The 22,063-nt window shown below is 59.0% G+C and overlaps 3 protein-coding genes across 7 annotated transcripts in view; 1 reads left to right on the forward strand and 2 right to left on the reverse strand.

Annotated features, from left to right (window-relative positions):
• Positions 1-5,722, forward strand: part of MACROD1 (mono-ADP ribosylhydrolase 1) — a gene marked incomplete at its 5' end in the record, with an annotated part of 151,349 nt that extends 145,627 nt beyond the window's left edge. For both annotated transcript variants that reach the window (XM_079707311.1, XM_079707312.1), the window contains 7 exons: positions 3,668-3,784; positions 4,280-4,401; positions 4,533-4,563; positions 4,748-4,821; positions 5,205-5,286; positions 5,374-5,410; positions 5,581-5,722. In XM_079707311.1, the coding sequence (XP_079563437.1) occupies positions 3,668-3,784; positions 4,280-4,401; positions 4,533-4,563; positions 4,748-4,821; positions 5,205-5,286; positions 5,374-5,378 (431 nt within the window). In that variant the 3' untranslated portion in view covers positions 5,379-5,410; positions 5,581-5,722. The remainder of the gene's footprint in view (positions 1-3,667; positions 3,785-4,279; positions 4,402-4,532; positions 4,564-4,747; positions 4,822-5,204; positions 5,287-5,373; positions 5,411-5,580) is intronic.
• Positions 5,723-6,598: 876 nt separating this feature from the next.
• On the reverse strand, positions 6,599-14,365 carry OTUB1 (OTU deubiquitinase, ubiquitin aldehyde binding 1). Of its 4 annotated transcripts, none has more exons than XM_079707324.1 (7): positions 14,302-14,365; positions 12,370-12,431; positions 12,033-12,131; positions 7,722-7,840; positions 7,391-7,475; positions 7,076-7,249; positions 6,599-6,958 (listed from the first exon to the last, which is right to left on the reverse strand). In XM_079707324.1, the coding sequence occupies exons 1-7, from the start codon at positions 14,357-14,359 to the stop codon at positions 6,761-6,763; spliced, it is 795 nt and encodes a 264-aa protein (XP_079563450.1). In that variant the 5' UTR covers positions 14,360-14,365; the 3' UTR covers positions 6,599-6,760. The 4 variants fall into 4 exon arrangements, with proteins under 4 accessions (XP_079563450.1, XP_079563451.1, XP_079563449.1 ...); XM_079707325.1 differs by having other exon boundaries at positions 6,599-6,901; positions 7,076-7,270; XM_079707323.1 differs by having other exon boundaries at positions 7,076-7,270.
• Positions 14,366-20,043: 5,678 nt separating this feature from the next.
• On the reverse strand, positions 20,044-21,727 carry COX8A (cytochrome c oxidase subunit 8A). Its single transcript, XM_079707351.1, has 2 exons — positions 21,556-21,727; positions 20,044-20,371 (listed from the first exon to the last, which is right to left on the reverse strand). Exons 1-2 carry the CDS (start codon positions 21,667-21,669, stop codon positions 20,276-20,278), a joined length of 210 nt encoding a protein of 69 aa, XP_079563477.1. The 5' UTR covers positions 21,670-21,727; the 3' UTR covers positions 20,044-20,275.
• Between the last annotated feature and the right edge of the window lie 336 nt (positions 21,728-22,063).

Below are 22,063 nucleotides of genomic sequence, written 5' to 3' on the forward strand. Positions count from 1 at the left end.
TGAGCCCGAGGGCCACAACTACTGAAGCCCATGGGCCTAGAGCCCATGCTCTGCAACAAGAGAAGCCACCCAATGAGAAGCCCATGAACTGCAACGAAGAGTAGCCCCCACTCGCCGCAACTAGAGAAAAGCCTGTGTGCAGCAACAAAGACCCAAGGCAGACAAAAATAAAAATAAATAATTTTTTTTTTTTTTTTTTTGCGGTACGCGGGCCTCTCACTGCTGTGGCCTCTCCCGTTGTGGAGCACAGGCTCCGGACGCGCAGGCTCAGCGGCCATGGCTCACGGGCCCAGCTGCTCCGTGGCACGTGGGATCTTCCCGGACCGGGGCACAAACCCATGTCCCCTGCATCAGCAGGAGGACTCCCAACCACTGTGCCACCAGGGAAGCCCAAAATAAATATATATTTTTTTAATTTATAAAAAAAAAAAAAGAAGCTGTTGACGCGGAAATTAAGGAGCCAGACCTAGGACCTTAAAGATGGAGGAGCGAGGGGGAGGCTGAGGAGGGAGGCAGAGTGGCCTTAGGGCCATCTTCCGGGAGAGGAAGGGTTCAGCCTTGACCTTAGTGGAGGGACATCTGAGGAAGGCCCTACCACCCGTGTGGGCTCAGTCTCCCCAGGAGAGACCCCAGGTTTTCTGCTGACTCAGAGTGACGTGGGGGTCAAGTTGGAGCTTTGAGGGATTTTTGTTTTTGTTTCTTTTAATTTTTTTGGAGTATGGTTGCTTTAGAGGGTTTTTGGATGTGGCTGACCAGGGAGAGGACCGAGGGTCAATTGGTATGAACTGGGGCACCCCCTAACCAGGCAGGCCCAAGGGCCAGCTGCCCCAGGGTCAGGTGGGGAGTTGGGAGGAAGGACATTGTCTTTGGATGGGACCCCAGGAAACCTCCTCCTTCCAGTCTCCAGGGCTCAGCTTAGCCCAAGGAAGAGCTGGGACCGGGCCTGGGGGTCAGAGCCAGGGGAGGTGCAGGTCATGGTGGGAGACATGGGAAGGGGCAGCCCTTTGGGCTGGGAGCCTCCTCTGGCACTCAGGGATGGGAGAGCCACAGGCTGCTGTGTGGACAGGGAGCCGGGGCAGGAGGGGGCCTGGCTGCTGAAACCCTGAGTCCAGGGCCAGTCTGGGTGCTGGCTTCTTGGGGAAGAGTGAGCAGGGGTGGAACCCCGGGCCTGTCCCTCAGCTGTGCTTTGGGAGAACTGCTCCCTGGGCACCTGCACACGGCCCCGGCCCTGTTCTGCATGCTGCTCGGGGGACTCCAGCCCGAGGGCTCTGCCAGCGCCAATTCCTCCCTCCTCCTACCCCCTCATGCCCCCAGGTCAGCCCCAAAGGCTTGGCTGCAGGCCTGTCCGCTTCTGCAGGAAAAAATAAGTCCCTTAAACACAGATCCCGCTGAGCGCCACTTCCACACGGCCCCCACAGTGGGCCAAGGTCGCCTGCAGGGTGGACAGCACGGGGAGATGGCAGGCAACCAGGTGCCAAGTGGATGAGACCACTGGGGCAGGGCTGGGAGGTCCCCAGGTGAGCCGGCTCCGGCAGGTCCCTGTGCTAACCCTGTACGCCCTGGATGCTACCTCCCGCCCCGCTCCCTGGTATACACGTTGGGCACCCGCCCATATAGTCTCACTGACTTAGTAATAGCCAACACTGGCGTCGCCTTCACTCATGCCTTAAGCACGTTACAGGAATTAACTTAATCCTTCCAATACTCCTATAAGGTGGGTACTACTATTATCCCATCTTACAGATGGGGCAATCGAGGTCCAGAGAGGTTAAGTGCCCTGGGTCACACAAATGTGACTGGCAGAGCTGGCATCTGAACCCAGGCTGCACAGCTCCACAGCCCCTGCTGTGGCACACCTTGCTGGGTGGGTCGCCTGGCACCCCCACCCGGAACAGACACACTGCACGTGGATGCTGTACACCCACTGTGCCCCCCCTTGGACACACAGCCCAGGGCCCCACTCTCTGCCCCCTCCCATTGGGTGCCGCCATCCTCATCCCTGCCCAAGAGGAGGAGACGGGGGACCCAGTCCCAGATTCCATCCCCGGGTTCCCCCAACTCCTCTACCCCACCCGCCCACCCCCACTCCTGGGATGCCCTGGGAAATCGCCTGGTGCCATCCCTGAGTGAAGTCGCAAAATTAGGTTTAATTGGGCTCACAGGGCATAAAAGAAAACAGAAGAAAAGGGAGTGGTCCAGTTGGTGTCCCTGGTCCTGTGCCAAGATGTTGAGGGTGGGGCTGTGATGAAGGAGCTAGGGCCTCGGTTTGCGCATCTGTAAAATGAGGAAATTATAGTCCTTTCCTGCTGCAGAGCATTGAGCTCCGTGTCCAAGAAGCCCCTGGCACAGGCCTAGGGTGCAATCGGAGCTGGGGACCTGCCAGAGGTGGGTCATGTTCTCCTGGCCAGGATGTTAACGCCTCCCCTGAGGCCGGGGTGGAGGGGGCGGGGGGCGGCGCGGTCACTGTGCCTAATTTTCAGATGAGGCAGTGGCCGATCTGGGAGCAGGGAAAGGGCTTAACAAGGTGCGGCAGCCAATGAGGGGCAAGGCCGAACCCCGCCTGTCCCTCGGCGCCGCGGGAGGGAGCGAGGTCGGACAGGAGAAGAGTCTCTCCTGTGCCCAAGTTGTTTATCTGGGTCCAGGTCCCCAAGGTCGCTAGCGAAGCACCAGAGCCGCCCTCGGATAAATAAGCCCAGGCCCGGCCCCAATTAAGCGGGATGCACTAACGAGGCGGCTCGTTAACGAGCTGAGGTGCACTCCTGGAGACACCTGCGCGGCCCGGATCACCTTCCCCGCGTGGCGCAGGGAAGGAGCTGGAAGACCTAGCTCAAGGCCGGGATCGGATCTGCCTCTTTTTTTTTTTTTTTTTTTTTTTTTATTTATATTTTTTGCGGTACGCGGGCCTCTCACTGTTGTGGCCTCTCCAGTTGCGGAGCACAGGCTCCGGACGCGCACGGGCCCAGCCGCTCCGCGGCACGTGGGATCCTCCCAGACCGGGGCACGAACCCATGTCCCCTGCATCGGCAGGCGGACTCCCAACCACTGCGCCACCAGGGAAGCCCGGATCTGCCTCTTGTAACTAGGTGGCCTCAGTTTCCGCGTCTGTAAAGTGGGTCTTAGAGTTTGTAAAGTAGGTCCGAGGGGCCTCGCCTTGAGAGGTCGACCTTGGGACTCTGGGCTCCTGGCGCGGAGACGGCGACTGGTAGCGGGCTCCGCGGCACGTCCGGGCCGGAGCCGGGAGGGCGGACTTACCCCTAGCCCGGCTCGGGCTGCGGTTCCTGCCGTCCCGGACCCTGCCTCCCGGAGCCACCTCGGCCCGGAGAGACCCCAACCCCTCCCGCGTCCCTGCCAAAAGCCCAGGAAAGAGCAGGGCGGGCCGGGCGCGCCCCCTGCCGGCCGGTCTGCGCCAGCTCCCGCCGGGGCCCGCTTTGGCCCCTGTCTCCGCCTCGATTTCCCTAGACGTGAAACAAGTGTGGGACCAGGGGTGGGTGTAGGGGGTGTAGGGGTGAGGGAGCGTCAGGAGGCCGCGGGAGAAAGGCGAGGTGCCCTGTGAGTCCCAGCACAGCCAGGGGATCGGGAGTATTCGGTCTGTGGGCCTCGGCCTTCTCTAAAACGGGCTCAGGCGTGCGGCAGGGAACCCCAAGGCTCACTGCCCCGTCCCCTGCAGTGGACGGCTGCATCCACCGGGCCGCCGGACCCCTCCTCACCGACGAGTGCAGGACCCTTCAGAGCTGCGAGACCGGCAAGGCCAAGATCACCTGCGGCTACCGGCTGCCGGCCAAGTGTGAGTCCCCGACACTCCCACCCCGGTGGGGCGCAGACAGGGCGCCTGTGTGAGTGCTGTAACTGGGGATTAGGGGTGCACCCCCCCCACAGAATTGCTGGAGGCCTCCTCCGGGGCCCTTCTGAAGTGCCGGGACCTGGCCCCCCCTCGCCTTCTCCAGGAAGCCGGTGGCGGGAGGGGATGCGTGGAGGCTGGGGAGGGGCCAGGACTTGAAGGGAGGGTAAGCGCTAAGGAGGCAACGCCCCATTGCCTCAGCCGGGTGCCTACAGATGTGGGGAGGGGCCCAGCGTGGGCCTGCCTGTGCCTGTGGAGGCGTGAACTGAGGCTCGAGGGTACAGCTGCGTGCCGACCTGGGTGGGGTCCTCCCCCGGGGAGCCTCAGAACCTGGGGAGGAGAGGGCTTGTTTCCCGTCCGCTCCAGGGCCCAGGCCGGCAGGAGGGAAAGCCGAGGACCGCACGGAGCCCCCGGCCGGTCTGATCTCGTCGCCTCCCACAGATGTCATCCACACGGTGGGACCCATCGCCCACGGAGAGCCCAGCGCCAGCCAGGCTGCCGAGCTCCGCAGCTGCTACTTGAGCAGCCTTGACCTGCTGCTAGAGCACCGGCTCCGCTCGGTGGTGAGGGGCGCCAGGCGGCGGCGGGGGGGTGGTGGTGGGGGCGACGTGAAGCCGGGGGCGGGGCACGGCCTGGCGGGAGGCGGAGCGGAGAGTGACGCGGCCCCCAATCCCTTCTCACCCCCCCACCCCAGGCGTTCCCCTGTATCTCCACAGGAGTGTTTGGTGAGTGGGGTCTAGAGGAGGAAGGGCGCGGGTGGGCAGCGGGTGGGCCCAGACGCAGGGAGGGGCCAGGGAGGGCGGGGCAGGGGGAGGGGCCCGGTCGGGGGTGGGTGGGAGCCGAGGCGAAGCGGCGAGGGACGGGTGGGAGCTTGGGCCTCACTCCCGCCCCACCGGGTCCGGTCCGCAGGCTACCCCAACGAGGCGGCGGCCGAGGTAGTGCTGACCACGTTGCGCGAGTGGCTGGAGCAGCACAAGGACAAGGTGAGGCCTGGGTCCAGCCAAGAGGACCAGACCGGGGTGGGTGGCGGGGCGCACCCCGGCCCCGCTGACCAGCCCCACCAGCCACGTACAGAGCGCTGGGCACATGGGGTTCAGGCCTTGCCATTGCTCTCTGCGTCCCCTCTCCTTTCCTCGGGGCTGTTTCCTCCCCGGCAACCAGGGCGCAGGGTAGTGCGAGAAGGCAATAGCACACCACACCATGAGCCCCTTCTGCAGCCTGAGCTCTAAACTCAGGTCGAAGAGCGCCCCAAGGGCGAGGCAGGTGCAAACCTGCTGGGGCGGGCGGCGTTAAGACCGGGGAGCCGGGGAGCCGGGGTGCCGGGGTGTGGGTGGTTTCCCCCCAGGCTGAACAGGCCCTGGCGCAGGTGGACCGGCTGATCATATGCGTGTTCCTGGAGAAGGACGAAAACATCTACCGGCAACGCCTCCCCCACTACTTCCCCGTCGGTACGTACCCCGTGGTGCGCGCCCCGGCCAGCCCCTGCCCCGCCCCCATCCACCCCGGGCGGGCTCTCACTGTCCTCTGCCTTCCAGCGTGATGGCAGCCTGCCGCCTACCCTGACCAGGACCGGTAAGCAGGGCCTGGCCCTCCGTGTGGCTGCCCACTAACCTCGTGCCCACTAACACACCCGCTCACCCCGCGCTCCGCTCACCCCCACGCAGGGAAGCCAGGGAGGCAAGCCTGGGAAGCTAGGGGAGGCCCACGGCCCACATGCTCTGACCTACTGGCTTTGCCCACAGACTCGTCTGGGCCTACCGGACCGCGCTCCCAGCTCTAAGAAATCGCGGAAGCCTGCAGCAGGGCCTGGCTTGGCCACCCTATTCTTTCCCTCCACCCCCGCCCCCAGCAGCCTCTATTCTAATAAAGACCACTACTGTTGCAGCTCCTACTGTCCCAGTCCTGGCTGGGGACGGGTGAGGGAAGCAGCCCAGGTATGGACAGGTGCTTTGGCTTAAAGGGGCTGGCGAGAGCTCTCGGTGAGCCAGGCAGGTGGAGGCACGGGCCGGACAGCAGAAGTGGGCAGCAGCACTTCACATTTATTGAGGGCCTGCCCCCAAGGAGCTCACAGCCTGGGGGCCGAGACCCCACATGTGCCGGAGGGAAGAGAAGAGGTGAAGGCAAAAAGGAAGGCGATGCAGACACCGCGGCCCAAGCAGTGGGGGTGCAAAGCAGGCACAGGCAGCAGGCCGAGGGGAGGGGTGGGAAGAGAATGGTGGCCTGGCAAGCCCCACTAGGCCTGGGCATGGAGGACCAAGCACAGGCTTGAGGACTGCCCCTCCCCCACCTGGTTGGCACCACCTGGGGTGCCCCCGCTCCTCCACCTGCCCTGAGCCAGGCCCCACCATCACGCCGGCCCTCTCCACCCGGGACTCCTCCACCAGGCAGACCCCTGATGGAGGGCAGGCAACCCAGGCCCTGGCCAGGACAGCAGGGTGGAGGCGGGGCCTATGAGGGAGCAGCTTGAAGCTTTGGTGGTCCTGGGTCCCTGGGCTAGTCTCTGAGGAACTTCCACATCCCCATGGAAGCCCCTGGCCAGCTAAAGAGGGAAGGGGCAGAGGCCTGACGGGAAGGAATCAGAACCCCAATAAGCAGGAGGGATCCCCAAGAGGCCTAGCCCCCTCAAAACTGCTCCTGGCGGGGAAGCTTGGGGGTGGACAGGTGGAAGGCTGAGAGGAACCCACCTGAGGGGAAGGGGGGCAGCCAGACACAGAGCAGCCAGGTGGGCAGCAGCAGAGCAGGGACACGCACACACGTGGCTCACCACCAGCGTCCCCTTTAATAAAACACGGAAGGTCGTATGACAGGGAAGGGGGTGGGGGAGTGAAGTATGACCATTTACAACCACAAAAAAACCTCTGTACATGTCTAGCGCCTGGCAGAGGGGAGGGCAGGCAGGGCAGCGGCAGGCCGGGGCCGGCCCTATTTGTAGAGGATATCGTAGTGTCCAGGCCGGTAGAGAAGGTACACCTTGGGCTCGGAGCCCTCGGGGAAGATGTGGGGGTTGGTGGTGCCGCCCTCGCCGCGGTCCATGTACTCCACCTGGATGGAGACGCTGAGCGCCTGGGCCAGCGCGATGATGTGGATGTGGTCGCTCTCCTTGCACATGGGCTCCACCTCCTGAGGCACAGGGGCGGCTCAGGGCCCGCATCTCGGCACCTCTCCCCCGCCCCCTTCCCCGGCCCGGGGCTCCCCACCCGAGGCACCCGAGTCTGAGGAGTAGGGAGGGGGCAGCACCTGCTGGCAGAACTCCTTGACGGTCCGGCCACCCTCGATGAAGTGCTCAAAGAACTTGCTCTCGCGCTGCAGGTAGCCCGAGGTGAGCAGCCGCAGGTAGACCACCAGGTAGTCTGAGGTGCTCTGGTCGTTGAAGGAGGCCAGCAGGTCGGCCACTGAGGTCTGCTTCTCCACCTGCTCGATCAGGTCCATGAACTGCCACCCGAGGGGGACAGAGGGCAAGATGAGGGAGGAGATGGGTCAACCCTGCCACAGCCAGGCCACCCCCCCCCCCCTCCACTCTGGCTGACCGGGTGACCGGGTGGCTGGGCTCACCGTGTTATGGAAATCCTCAATTGTGAACTCAGTGAAGCCCTGGGACACCAGGTCCTCTTTGCTCTTGGCGGACACGGCCTTGAACCTGTGGATGGAAGGGAAAAAGAGGCTGGCATGAGATCCTAGGCCAGCAGAGCAGGGGCCCAGAGACACCAGCCCTGGGGTGGGGGACTGGCCACTGACGGAAGCCCCAAGCAGAGGCCCAGCCCGTCACTGGGCCTCAGGTGGAACCACACCTCCCAGTCATCAAGAGGGAGGAGGGGGCCCACAAGCCCTTCATGGAACCCTCCCCTACCTGCTTCCATTGTGCCCAAGTGGCCACCCTCCTCACCGCTGCAATTCCTTGCTGTCATCCAGCAACGCCTCCAAGTGGGAGAATCCGAAAGCTCGATAGAAGCAGTTTCCATCAGGCCTGGTCTTGCGGATGTATGAGTACTTTTTGTGGAGGTCCTGCGGAGAGGCAGCCCCCAGCCCACCCCGTGCCCGTCAACATCAGGCCAGAACCATGGCGGGCCAAGGAAACCCCCCCAAGAAAGGTCACACCAGAGCGGGTGGCAACTGAGCTCCAAGCAGCCACCTGGCAGCCTTGGCTGCTGACTCTGGGGTGGGGGCTCACTTAGCAACCCACTGCCAGGAGCCCCCAAAGCCCCAGGAAACTGAGTTATGGACACATTGGGTGCACGGGTCGCCGAAGCGGTCACCAGCCAATGCGTATGCCACGCTGCTGGGCCCGAAGGGCTGCTGTTTCATAAAAACAGGCAAGAGAACGGGTCCCTGACCGACACAGCTTTTCCAGTGAACAGCCTTTCAAACCCTGAGAGCTCCAGGGCCAACAAGTTAGGGTATGGGGCATAGTGCCACACCTGAGGCCCCTACCACACAGCCCCAGCGCGGGAAACGGCCTCCCTCGCCCCCCCTGTCTAGTCTCCACCCTGCCCGCTCACAGGGCCTGGTTTGCTCTTTTCCAGTTCCCTCCGCAGCTCAATGGAACTTCTTCCGCCTGCTGAACCTCCGCTATGAGCCGGGTGGGGGGGATGGGTGTGTCTGGCCCTCAGTGCTGTCCGGCAAGCAGGCCTCACTCCCCTGGCCTGGGCCCCTCCCCTCCTATCTCATACCTTCTCCATTCTCCTGAAGCGCCCCCCAGTCACCTTCCCAATGACCCTGCTTCCTCTGCGACTGAGGCCCCTAGGCCCCCGCAGCACACCCACCCACGGCCTCTCTCTCTATCCTCGGAGGGTCTGAGGCGGCCACCAGAGCCTCCCTCTCTTGGATTCAGGTCACCGTTCCAGGAAGTCTCCCCTCTCCTCCCGCATCATCAACTTCTCTCTCCCGACCCGTTTAGACCCATCAGCATATAAACCCAAGACCAGTTCTCCCTTCGAAAAAAACACTCTGCTTCCCGTGAATTCCTTTCCAGCTACCACCCAATTTCTCTGCTTTCCTGTAGGGCTTCTAGTGAAGCCATCTGTGCCCACTGTCGCCATTTCTCTTCTGCTGTGAACTCCATCCCAGCAGGCTTTTACTCTAGTGAAGGTCACGGAGGGCCTCCTAAGCCCTAAGGTCGAACCCATCCTCCCCAGACCAGCCGCTTGGCAGCGTCCACCTGCATCCACTGTGCGGTGACGCACCCGCCCCACTTCCGTCCTCCCTTCACGTGCTGCCGGGCCCACCCTCTCCATGTCCTCCAACCTCACCGCTGCCCCTCCTCATCTAACCTGTGGCGGTCACGGCCGCCACCAAACCACAGAGCACCCTTCCTCAAGAGCCCACGTGTCACCTGCCAGAAGACAACCATGCCACAGGCCATCCACAGCCCCTGCCATGTGAACAGCACAACCTGCTCAGACCTGGGGCAGCTTCAGCGTCAGCTCTACTTGCTCTCCTGACCTCACGGCTCATGGGATTTAAACGTAACTCTTCACCCGCCCCCTTCTTGGCCCTCAACTCCAACTTTGACTCACACCCAACTGCCTTGCCTCCACCGCCTCAGACCAACGCAGCCAACAGGTGGCTCCTGACCTCCTCCAGGCCTCCCCTCAACTGCCCGCCCTCCACCTTTCAGCTGCGGAGCCAAAACCTCCCAGCCACTGCCGACTCCACCCTCACACCCCATCCAACCCAGCAGCAGACCCTTTCGGCTGTGCCCGCATCCAACGGCTTCTCACCTGGGCCACTCAGCTGCCCTGGCCGTCCCTCCATCTCTGGCCGGTTTTATTGCACAAGCCTCCGCACAGGTCTCCCTGCCTCCACCTCACTGCTCTGTCTATCCCCACCCAGGCCACCAGCGACCGGAGAAACCCATTAAATACTCAGCTCCCTCCAAGTCCTTTCTCGGCTCCAACCCCCGTGTCTCCTACCCGCTCTGCTCCGGCCACACTGGCCCCCACCCAGCTCTGCCCAGCCGGCCACGCCAGCTTGCTCCCTTGCCTCTCAGTTCATTACTCACACACCCCCATACTTAAAACTGCAAACCCGGGGACTTCCCTGGTGGTGCAGTGCTTAAGAATCCACCTGCCAATGCAGGGGACGTGGGTTCGAGCCCTGGTCCGGGAAGCTCCCACATGCCACGGAGCAAATAAGCCCGCCCGCAAGCCACAACTACTGAGCCCATGCCCACAACTACTGAAGCCCACGTGCCTAGAGCCCATGCTCTGCAACGAGAAGCCACCACAATGAGAAGCAAATGTACTGCAACAAAGAGTAGCCCCCACTTGCAGCAACTAGAGAAAGCCTGCGCACAGCAACAAAGACCCAACACAGCAATAAATAAATAAATAAGTTTATTAAAAAAAAAACAAAACCGCAAACCCTCCCACTCCTGATCTCCTTGTCCCGCGTCACTTTTCGCCACAGCACCTACCACCTCTGACATACATTAGGGTTCCCCCTCATTTAATGGCCGCCTTTCCACTATGAACCATCACCTTGAGGGCGGGAGTTGACAGCTGCAGTCATCACTCTTATCTCCAGCACCTAAAACAGTGCCTGGCCCACAGTATGTACTCAGAAATGTTAAATGAACGGGACAAAATGTGTACAAAGAGCCCAAATCACTGCCGCTACCAGAACAGCTACCAGAATCAACCTGAGCGCTCACTCTTTGCTAGGCCCTCTGCCGCGGGCTAATAATACCCATTCTCCTCCTCCTCCTCCCAGGGTGCTGCCCAAGACCACACAGAAGGGGTGAAGCCAGGACTCAAACCCAGGTCTACCAGGCCCCAGAGCCCGTGCTTTCCTCTCTCTACAGGCCTCTTGGGTAAACCATAAACACCCTGAGTAAGGGGTCAGAGGGGACCACAGGCCTCACAGAGCTGATCTGTGTGCACTGTTTGGCCCACACATTTTAAATCTGAATAAGCTGCCAACTATTAGGAGTCTGGAGATTTTACCACAAAATAACCTCTGGCTTGTCTTGGAAGCACCGATGGAGTGACAGGCATGGACACTCCCATCCGCCCCATGAGCTTCCACTGCCTGCTACTGGCTGACCCGAGCTGTGGCGTGGCTGTTCACCACCTGACCCGGCCACCTTCAATCACCTGGGTTACCTGACTGGCCCCTGAAATGGCTAACCCCAAAGGTCCCTCCTTTCAGGTGGAAGGTTCTAAGCATCTCTGATCTTTGGGGGAGAGTGGGGAGGAATAATATTTACTAAACCTGGGACTTCCCTGGTGGTACAGTGGTTAAGAATCCGCCTGCCAATGCAGGGGACACGGTCCGGGAAAATCCCACATGCCGCGGAGCAACTAAACCCGTGCGCCACAACTACTGAGCCTGCGCTCTAGAGCCCGCGAGCCACAACTACTGAGCCCGTGTGCCACAACTACTGAAGTCCGCGCGCCTAGAGCCCACACTCCGCAACAAGAGAAGCCACCACAGTGAGAAGCCCGCGCACCGCAATGAAGAGTAGCCCTCACTCGCCGCAACTAGAGAAAGCCCGTGCGCAGCAACGAAGATCCAATGCAGCCCAAAATAAATAAATAAGTAGATAAAATTTAAAAAAAAAAATTTACTAAACCCTTAGGCTGTGCCGATTAGACAGTCTACACATACTCACTGTCGCGTTTCAAACTCCCAGCTCACAGAGAAGGAAGTGAGTGGTTAAAGGACTTACCTGTTTGTAAGTGATGCAGCAGGGCCTTGCACAAAGGTCTGTAGGCCCCTTTTCCCCACTGCTGCCTACCTCTCCACACATCCCGGAAGCAGGATGCAGGACTGTGTCCCCGCTGCCACCGTCGTCCCGCAGCCGGCCCCAGCCCTCTCAGCCCCACTGTGAGCACTGAAAGCATCAGCTCCCCGCAGCCTGCACCAGGCCCCACAGGCATCATCTCCCTCAACCTCACAACCACCCTGTAGGCAGATGCTTTCATCATCCTGATTTCACAGATGAAGACCGCACAACTCAGAGACCCCACGCTCAGAGACATCGAAGGAGTGGCTGAGGATACAGCTGCTGTGTGGTGGTCAGGATTTGAATCGAGGTCTTTGTGGTTCCAGAGTCTGCATGCTTATGAACCAGAGGGCTCCCCCAACATCCCACCCTCTCTGAGGCCAGACCCAGCGAGGCGCAGGTCTAAAGCAGGCACGCTCCTGCCCTGTCCCTACCCGAGAGCTCTCCCTGTCCCCTCAGCCAGGCTCCCACCTTGATCTTCTGTTGATAGATACTGTCATCCTCAGCATACTCTTTGTACAGGACAGAGAGCTCCAGCCGCTCTGAGACCAGAGGGTTCTGCACAGCGATCTGCAGAGGGCAGGAAATCCATCATGTTCTGACAGGTGAACGGAGTGACCCACACCTATCAGCCCGAACACCTAAATGAGAGCTGCTGAGCCCAGTGGCACAGTGACCACCGCCCCATAAAGGCATCTAGTACCCAGCTCAGCCTGGAGAGGAGACGGCTTCCAAAGTGGAGATAAACATAGGCCTTAGGTCCACCCTATGCATCCCCAAAGTAGGGCCGCTGGCCGCAGCCCCTCACCTCTTGCTGAATTCGGTCCTGCTGAGCCATGATGGCTTCATCATAGGCAAGACAGTTAACACCTGGAAGAAGGAAGACGGCCAAGGATTACAGTGGGCCCTGGCTATCCCCACTCCAGGCAGCTGGGCGGAGGACAAGAGCAGGCGAGGAAAGCAGACTTGGAATCTGGAAGCCTGCGTCACACCGTGCTCCACCCCAACTGTGTGATCTTGACAAAGTCCTTTCCTTTCCTGGGCCTTAGTTTTCTCATCTTTAAAGTGAGGAGGCCAAGGTGATCAGCCCCAAGGTGCACTCTTAAAGCTCTAACAAACCCTTTCCCCTGCTTTCTAACAGCACTTCCCAGCAGCCCGGGAATGCTCTGGAGCCAGGCAGGGTCTCTTGAGGAAAGAAAGATGAGGAGGCAGAGTCTTGGGCTGGATGAGAGCTTCCTGTGAGCCTGCACTTTGCTCAATCACACCCTTCCTCCACCTGCCATCCTGGGTATTCTTTTTTTTTTTTTTTTTTGCGGTATGCGGGCCTCTCACTGTTGTGGCCTCTCCCGTTGCGGAGCACAGGCTCCGGATGCGCAGGCTCAGCGGCCATGGCTCACGGGCCCAGCCGCTCCGCGGCATATGGGATCCTCCCGGACCGGGGCACGAACCCGTATCCCCTGCATCGGCAGGCGGACTCTCAACCACTGCACCACCAGGGAGGCCCTGGGTATTCTTAATGGTGCCCATTTTACAGATAAACAAATGCAGACGGGTGAAGTAATCTGCCCAAGGTCTAAGACCTGTGGTCAAACCCAGGTTTGTCTAATTTCAAAGCCTGCACTCTTCACCACAATAGCCCTCCTCTGCTACCTCACGGCAGAGGCTTATCCTCAGCTGTGAATAGGGACTAATACCACCACCTTCCCCCTTCACTGAAGTGTCATGAGGAGGTGCTACCTTAGAGGCATAGTGTTAAACACTCATCAGTGAGTTGGGCAGGTCCACCCTGTGGGTCCCGCTCTGAGCAGCCACTGGTAAGGAGCCAGGAGATCTGAATCCTGGCCCTGGCTCCTTCTTAACTTACATGATCCTGAACAAGTCCCTTCTAGGGGGCTGGGTCTCCGAAAGCTCAGTCCCTCGAGTGTGCGATTAGAATGGGAAGTGGGTGCTGAATGATTTTTAAGGCCAATCCTTCTGAGCTTGAGCATCCCGGATCCTCAGCTGGGCCTCCACCCATCCCCTACGCTGCCCTGCAACAGGGCTGTCCCTCCCACCCTAGTGACCTACTCAGTCCCCGCGTCTAACTCAGGGGTGAAAAGAAGAGCGTGGGATCTTTCTGAAAGGTCCAACTCTTCAGGGGTCTAAGAAAACAATGCCTAGACAGGCGGAAAGAGGCTGCAAAGCCAGAAGAGGGGGCTCTACCGGAAACGAAGGCTGCTGCCCTCAGGGGCACACACCTGCGGCCGCTCACAACCCCGGGCCGCCCGCAGCATCCCCAGCGGCCCACCCAGTCCTTTGTGCTCCGCAGCTCGGCGTAATTCGACGCCCCTCCGGGCTCGGGCTGCTCTGGAGAAGGCGGACAGCCGGGCCCGGAGGACGCCCGGGGCTGACTGCAAGGACCGGGGCGGGAGAGCTGGGGACCCGGGAGCCTGGCGCCCGGCCCCGGCACGGAGGGGGCTGGGCGCTGGGCGGGGCGGCCTAGGCCCCGCCCCGGGAGCGAGCGAGGGAGAAGAGCCGAGGCTGTGGGCCCGCCCCGCTCGCTCGCCCGCCAGCCCGCCCGCCCGGCCGGGGGTCGCGACAAGGCTCCTTCCATTGTGAGGGGGAGGGGGGGAGGCGGCGGAGGAAGGGGCCGTCCGCGCGCTTCGCCACCGGCCGCCCCACCCCTGGCCTCTCCTCGGGAACCGGCCATCCAGCATCGCCCCCGCTAGCCCAGGCCGGACGGCCCTCCCCCGGTCGGTACCTTCCGAGTCGCTGCCAAGCGGCTCCTGCTTCTGCTGCTGAGGTTCCTCCGCCGCCATCTTTAAACAGCGCCGCACTGCCGACCGCTTCCGGGTTACCAGCTGCCCTCCTCCCGGAAGAGAGCCCCTCCTCGTGGCCCCTCCTTGGTAACGCCCCTAGCAACGGGATACCTTCGGGCGCCGTCACCTGAGGGGCTCACACAGTCCGGTGGGGCCGCCGCGGAAGCAGGTTAAAGGGAAAGTAGTCCCCGCCCACCCTCCACCCGCACACTCGCTCGGCTCCATCTTCCCAGGCTCCCAAGGTGCTGGGTGGTGATAAGAGCCTCCTGGGGCCACTTCAGTTTTCTTCTCACTGGAGTTTGAAGCGCGGATTGTGTTATTGAGATAAGCAGGAAGATGAAATTAAAATCACGCAAGGCAACATTCCTGCTTAGGCCTCCAGAACTCATGGCAGGCGACTGAGGATCACCTGGTGGAGGAGACCAGGAATCGTGCTAATATCAGAGCCCTGGGCTTCACCGCCCCTCTCCACTGAGCCCCGGTTCTGAGCGGGCTTTGGTGTCCCGCTTACGACAGGGAGAGCATGTCCCTTGGGGTCAAGGACCTAACTTTGGACTCCCTGCCCTTCTGGTTATGAGAAAATAAGGGTGTTTGGTTTTTTGGGTTTTTTTAAGAGAGGAGTTGATAAGAATGGAAAACAGATTAGTGGTTGCCAAGGGCTAGGGAGGAGTAGGGGGCAGCAGGGAGGTGGGTGTGATTGTAAAAAGGCAATAGGAGAGAATCCTTGTGGAGATGGAAATGTTCTTTATCTTGATTATATATAAGTATCCTGGCATATTCTGTACTATAGTTTCAAATGCAAGATGTTACCCAGAGGGGAAAAGCAGGTAAAAGGTAGACAGGATCTTTCTGTGTATTCTATTAAAATTGTCTGTGAATTATCTAAAACTAAAACTTAAAAAGTAGCAAGGCCTTGGATGCTAAAGATGCTGTTATTTAGAGAGGTTACAGTCTGGGGCTCTGGTTGTCAGCTTTTCACTATGGAGGGCCTTTTTTCATGAAGCGACGGTGGTCTGTTAGCACTTGAGAAGGCCGTGCCAGAGCTCCAATCAAATCCCTCGGTTCGTGACAATACAGGAGCGGAAAGTGATCTAATGTCTTTATCAGCTACATCCAGCCCTGCAGCAGGGGCATTTGGTGCCCAGGCTCACCACACAGCCCACAGTGGCTCTCTCACAGCAACGCTACAAATGCCAAGTCTGTGTCCCAGCCACATTGCAAATTATTATTTATTGTGTCACTGAGCCTTGGGGTTGCTTCCAAACTCAAGGAAGCAAAGGGCCACCCTGTTTGGATTCCAGGCCTACCAAAGTGTTCATTCCTTTTCCCAATTTTAACAATGCAATCTGTAACTGCCAATCAGATCTTCAGTCAGTAGCACTGGTATTACCAAATCAACTAAGATAGTTGATGACAAAAACATGATTTGTATTTGGCTTTACAAAATCTTGAAAATAACTATAAGACAACTCCACCCTTACCCCCACTCCTTACTTTGACTAGGGAGTCTGAGGGGTGGGGGGCATTCAGGGGGAGTTGGGATTGGGATTAATGGCGGGGACAGAGAACACAGTTGCTCTGGAGAGTGAGAAGGAATCCATTTGTGGCCCAGTGCTGGACTGCAGGCAGGCTGCCAACACCAAGTAAATGCCTCCCTCCCACACAAGGGTCTGGGGCTTGAGGAATAGACCTGCACCCTCAATCTATGCAGGGTGTGTAAATGAGGGGTCCTCCTACCTGCTGCCCACTCTCCCCCTCTTGTCAGGCAGAATGGGAAGGAAATGCCCAGGGGAAAACTTTGGCTCTTAATCCAGCCCAGGATGGGCTTTTGCCCCACTCTTTTCCATGCCAATTTATTTAGTAGTTAATAACTGTTCTCTTACCCTCATTCCCTCTCTCCTGGTACTTTTTACCATTTTCGGGTTTTGATCCTCTATCCTGAAGCGTCTAAAACCCAATAGCATATTTGCCAGGAATCACCAGCATAACTCCAGACGTTTATCTCTGCCTCCCAATCTGCAAACCCAGAAATGGTCCAGCACTGCTTGTCCTGCCTGCTGAGGCCTATCGTGAAATAGGCAGCACTGGTGCTTGGGTTCAGGCTGCTGTTGGAAACAGTCACAAAGGTGACAGGCATCAGCTCAGGACTTTTTCCATAGAACCGACAAGGCACAGATGCCTCCTCACAGGCTTGGCATGTGTCCAGACCCCACATCCCTGTCCCTGGGATTCTGTCAGGTGGAGGGAAAGGAGACCCCGTACCAGGACCCAGGGACTTTGAAACCTCAGCCACAGAGGAAGAGTTTATGGAACGGCACAGAGGCCCTAGAGAGCCACAAGGCTTCCAGGCCCACCCAACCTCTCAGGGGAAGGGGCCAGGCAACAGGACATGGTATGGGTCTTGGGAAAGCTACAGTCCTCACAGGGGGGTCATGGCCAAGAGAAAGGCTCAAGGTGCGCCAAAGATGAGGCCCCGGTGATCCTTCCCAAGACAGGCTGGGGAGTCAGGCAGCTGCCCAAGTGGGAAGAGTGGGGGCGTGCCCAGCCCGGAAACGGACCTCTGGAAATGCCCCTGCAAGAATGCACAACGGGGGCTTCCCTGGTGGCGCAGTGGTTGAGAGTCCGCCTGCCGATGCAGGGGACACGGGTTCGTGCCCCGGTCCGGGAAGATCCCACATGCCGCGGAGCGGCTGTGCTTGTGAGCCATGGCCGCTGAGCCTGCGCGTCCGGAGCCTGTGCTCCGCAACGGGAGAGGCCGCAACAGTGAGAGGCCCGCGTACCGGGAAAAATAAATAAATAAATAAATAAAAAGAATGCACAACGGTCCACAGGCAGCCAGCTCCAAAATCATGGTCTAGGGAGGCTTTCATGGTGCACCCAGGCTGATGAAGCTGAGCAGGGGCTGTACTTCAGGGCCACTGGCTGGGTTGATACTTGCCTGCAGGGTTCACACCACCTAAGGCAGGAAGCAAGCAGAGGAGGGGCAGAGGCGGCAAAGGGAGAGCCCCGCCACCCCCCGACTCACACCACCCACGCTCCTTGGGGCACCTTCCTCCTGCAAATGCCTCACATTGCAATTCACCTCAAGTCTGTTGAGGATCCAGCCACTGGTGCCAGCCTCTCCTCTGAGAGCCTCACAGCACCAGGAGAATGATACATTTGTCACCTTATTGCTGTCGTAACAAATCACCACAAACTTAGTGGTTTAGAACAATACAAATGTATAATTTTACAGTTCTGGAGGTCAGAGGTCTGGAATGGGTTTCATCAGACTAAAATCAAGGTATCTGTAGGCTATGTTCCCTTTCAGGGGCTCTGAGGGAGAATCTGTTTCTCACTCATGCAGATTCTATTAGCAGAATTCAGTTTCTTGCAGCTCTGGGGCTGAGGTCCTCATGTCCTTGCTGGCTGTAAACTGAGAGCTGTTCCCAGCTTCTAGAGGCCACTGCATTCCTTGGAACACGGCCAACTTTCTCCATCTTCAAAGCCCCAAGGCAGGCAGAGTCCTCAGGTGGCATCTCTGAGATGCGAATTATCTGCCTTCCCCGTCCACCTTAAGGACCCATATGATTACACTGGGCCCAGGGGATAACCTCCCATTTCAACATGCCTAATTTTAATCACATCTGCAAAGTCCCCTTTGCCATGAAGGTAACATATTCACCAGGTTCCAGGGATTAGGGGAGCACGGACATCTCGGGGAAGACATTATTCTTCCTGCCACGTCACCACCTTCATTTTCCAATCATGAAAACTGAGACCCGGAGAGGTTAAATGACTTGCTCAAGGTCATATAGTAAACGGCCAAGCCAGGCCTCAAACCCAGGCCTCCTCCCAGTCCACTATTCTTGACATTATATCCTCTGCCATGACTGTAACCACCCCCGCACCCCTCCACCCCGCCCAGTGTGCACATCAGGACAGACCTGCACCCCTCCGGACTCAGGATCTGTTAAGACACCCTCAGATAGACAGAAAATGCTCTTTGGGAGGACAAGGAGCCTTGCTTTTGCCACAAAGAATGGCCCCTCGGCCTCTGACTTGGTTAGGGATAAGAGAGGGACACAGAAAGGTGACCAGATTTAAGCTTAGTGGCTCCACTGAGAACAAGGGGAAGATGTGGTCCAAGCATGACGGCTCACTCACATCCAAAACTCTCCCACCCACCCACAAGTCTACGACCCTGCCCCCCTTCAGCACACTGCAGCACCCAGCAGGTGTGGGAGCACAATGGCTGGAGGTGCTATTGGGCTTCCTAAGGGCTTTCTCAGACCAGGTCCTAAAGATCTGGCCTGTAACCACTGGCTTCCCATCAGTCTCAGAGGTGGCTCAAGATGCACAGCTTCGGGCTAAGGTAGCCCTCCTGGGCCAAGGGGACCACTGTGTCCCTTTGGGATCCAGGGGTGCAAAAATGGGGGACACCGAAGCAAACCCTTGGCAGGGCAGTGGAGCTACCACAGAAACTCAAGACAGCTCACAGCCTAATCTGTGCCCACAGCAACCAGGCGTCACTGGACACCACACAAAAAGGCCAGGAAAGACTAGACAAGGGAGGGAGAGCAGGGTCCCCCTTCAGCTCCCGTCAACATAAAGCGAGCCCTGCAAAAGGGGCTGGCGAGACGCATGTTCTGACACCCAGGGCCTAAAACACCCACAACCTAGAGCCCCTCGGCTCTCACCTGGCGTCTTTGCCCACCATCCAGCAGCTCCACAGGGGACGCTGAACCTGTGTCTGCTCAGAAATCATTCATGTCACCCCAGCAAAGAGGATGCAGAGAACAAAAGCCATGTCCTCCTCCAGGGGTGGGTCCAGCAGGTCAGAGCCTTCCTTGCAGACACTGGCAGTCAGAATTCCAGCACAGTGGGGAGCGCTTCACATGCCTGTCCCAGCTAAGAGGCGCCCCCAGGAAGAATCACTGAGGAAGGGCCCTTGGGATGGATGGAGGAGCAGCAAACTCTCCAAGCCGAGTAGGGGAGGATACAGGGAAGCAGGCAGGAAGAGAACAAGGAAGCCAGTCAGTGCATAAGCGTTCACAGATATGGTGCTAAAAGGAAAGGGGCCCCAGGCTGACATAAAAATGCAAGATACTGTAACGCTGCCCACCTGCAACTAGGAAGGGCAACAAGCACCTGGGAAATGGCTGGAGCCCACCGACCAAGGAGGACAGGGAAGGCTGGCCCCACAGAGAACGGGCTTCCAGCTGCAGAGCCGGCCCCACTGGGAGAGGGCAGACACAGACACAGAGCTCCGAGCTTGGTACAACCAAGAGGACTAGAGGGGGAGCAAGAAAGGCTGCTGAACGACAACAGGATTTGTTTTCCACAGAAGCCAGAAAACATTTAAACAGAGGAAAGCACGCAATGGAAGCACCCCTTGCAGGTATCGAGGAGCACGGCTGAGCACACTGGACCTCCCACCGGGCAGTAAGCCGGCAGGGCCAGGCAGCCAGCCAGGCCCTCGTCTCCACACCCCACCCAACACCATCCTCAGCTCAAGTGTGGAGGCAGGAGCCCAGGCCAAAGGCGTGATGAGTGTCTGAAGCGGGGTTTATTTATTTATTTATTTTTGGTCACGCCACACAGCTTGCAGGATCTTAGTTCCCTGACCAGGGATTGACCCCGGGCCCTCAGCAGTGAAAGAGCGGAGTCCTAACCACTGGACCGCCAGGGAATTCCCTCTGAAGCAGGGTTTAAAGAGACTTTATTGTTACAAGGGAGGCCCTACCGAGCAGGGCCTTCTAAACGGATACATGTGGTCCCAGGATGTCAACATGGAGAAATGAAGAGGTCACGATTGCAGAAGAGGTCCCTGTAACTGAAGGACAGGCTCCAGGGGAGGCCGGCCAGGAATGCAGCAGAGGTGATCAGGACAGGCCGGGTGCTCAGGTCACAGGCTGAGGGAGAGGACAGCTCCTGTCACTCCCGCTTCTTGTAGTTCTCCAGGTGTGACAGGACCCAGCCCGACGGCAGGAGGAAACACAGGAAGCAGGAGGTGAGCCCAATGGCGATATCCTACACAGAGCACAAGAAAAAAGGAACCCTCAGAGTCAGGATTCCCCCAGGCTTCTCGTAGTCCGAGCAGTCTGCCCAGACAGCCCCCTCCAGGAGTCAAGATTCCAGCTCCAGAGGAGGGCCAGAGCATCCAAGGCCCACTCTAGGCCTTAAGGTAAAGGGTCAGATATGGGGTGGGGGTCAGCCTGGGTTAGGGGAAACCCACCACCAGATGATAAAGTGAAAGGACAGGAACAAAGCTGGTCTGTTGGGACCCAGGGACCTCGCACAGACCAATAACTCTAAAAAAATGCACCTCCCCTTCCTTGTCTTAAAAAGCCCTCCCTTCCCAAACCTTTGGGGCTAGAGGTGAGCGTTTTTAAAGCCACTTCCATATTCCCGATAGCAGTTAAGATCACAGCGCAACTTAGAGTCAGACTGGAGTTCAAATTCCTTCTTTGCCACTGAAGGTGTGACTCTGCCAAGTCAATACACTGCTCCTAAACTTCCGCTCCCTCAGCCACGAAATGGAGAAAATGGCCCTTTCTTGGGGTGACAGGGAGGACCGCATGAGGCCAGCACAGCAGTCTTAGCACGGTGCCTGGCACCCAGCAGGCACTCAGCTGCAGTTACCGTCACTATTATTTCCTCCGCCGCAGCGCTCTCCGGGCTCTGCTCCTAACCGGAAGCCCACTAACCTGGACACTGAAGACTCGCACTCAAGGCCGAGTTCTGCCACTGAGGCAAATGTAGAAATGCGCCAAACAGGTGGAAGTCACTAAGGGTTAAACTCTCCCAAGTTTCTGGGAATTACTAAAGCCTGTTGGGGTCCTCTTCCCCACCCCCAAATAAATAAAAGCGGTAACAATGACAGCGCTGACAGCCGTCAGGCATTCCCAAATGAACCGACGGGTAAACAGGTTCAGAGAGGGCTAAGGAAGCTTGCTCGAGACCGCACAGCGAAGAAGCGACAGGGCTGCACTGACAAGGTCTGACCCGAGACCCTGGGGCTGACTGAACACCGACTGTCGCCCGGGCACCATCCCCTCGTTCGCGCCCTCCAGACCCAAACCAGCACTGCCGCTCCCCGTTACGCTGCGGGCCGCGAGGTGCAGCGCACCACACCCAGCGGGCCCCCAACCTGCCGCGGGACCCCAGGTGCGGCCGGCGGCATCTCTCATGCGCTTCCCGGCCCGCTTCTCAACCTTGGTCCTGAGCTGCTCCCGCGGCGGCTTGGAATGGATCTGGGCCCGCGGCACGGGGAGCCGCCGGGCCCGGCCTATCAGGCCCCTCAGCAGCAGTGGAGTCAGCACGGACATGACCACACCGAAGAGACTGCAGGTACCCGGTATCCGGAACCCAAGGTCGCGAAGTCAAGATGGCGGCCCCAGCCGGAAGTTCCGCAGCTGTGGGGCCGGGAAAAGAGGGGCCCGGATGTCCCTAGGAAGTGACGTAAGGATACACCTCTCGCCCGCCCTTGTCAGTTTTTGGCGCCTTCCTCGAAACAGCCAATCGACGCCATCCTACCACCGATGGGCGGGGCACAGAGGGGGCGTTCCTTTCGGTTATGCCCCGCCTCCAAAGCCGCCTGTCTTCGTGAGTGACATCTGTGGTCCACCCAATCACATAAGCCAGAAACCTAGGCGGCACTCTTGACTCCTCCCTCCATTCATACTCAAATCTCTACTCAGAAATCCCCTCTCCCTGCCGGGA

Source organism: Hyperoodon ampullatus (assembly GCF_949752795.1).
Source record: "Hyperoodon ampullatus genome assembly, chromosome: 7".
NCBI classification, from domain to species: Eukaryota; Metazoa; Chordata; class Mammalia; order Artiodactyla; family Ziphiidae; genus Hyperoodon; species Hyperoodon ampullatus.

Bases quoted from the DNA above. Each gene is read 5' to 3' on its own strand.
- OTUB1 (XM_079707323.1), bottom strand. From the start codon at position 14,359: ATGGCGGCGGAGGAACCTCAGCAGCAGAAGCAGGAGCCGCTTGGCAGC. The intron at 7,841-12,032 runs GTGGGAGCCTGG...GCCTCTCCGCAG, and splicing joins TCTATCAACAGAAGATCAAG to GACCTCCACAAAAAGTACTC. The intron at 7,476-7,721 runs GTGAGGAGGGTG...TTCCATCCACAG, and splicing joins GACAGCAAGGAATTGCAGCG to GTTCAAGGCCGTGTCCGCCA.
- COX8A (XM_079707351.1), bottom strand. From the start codon at position 21,669: ATGTCCGTGCTGACTCCACTGCTGCTGAGGGGCCTGATAGGCCGGGCC. The intron at 20,372-21,555 runs GTTGAGAAGCGG...TGCTCTGTGTAG, and splicing joins GGGAGCAGCTCAGGACCAAG to GATATCGCCATTGGGCTCAC.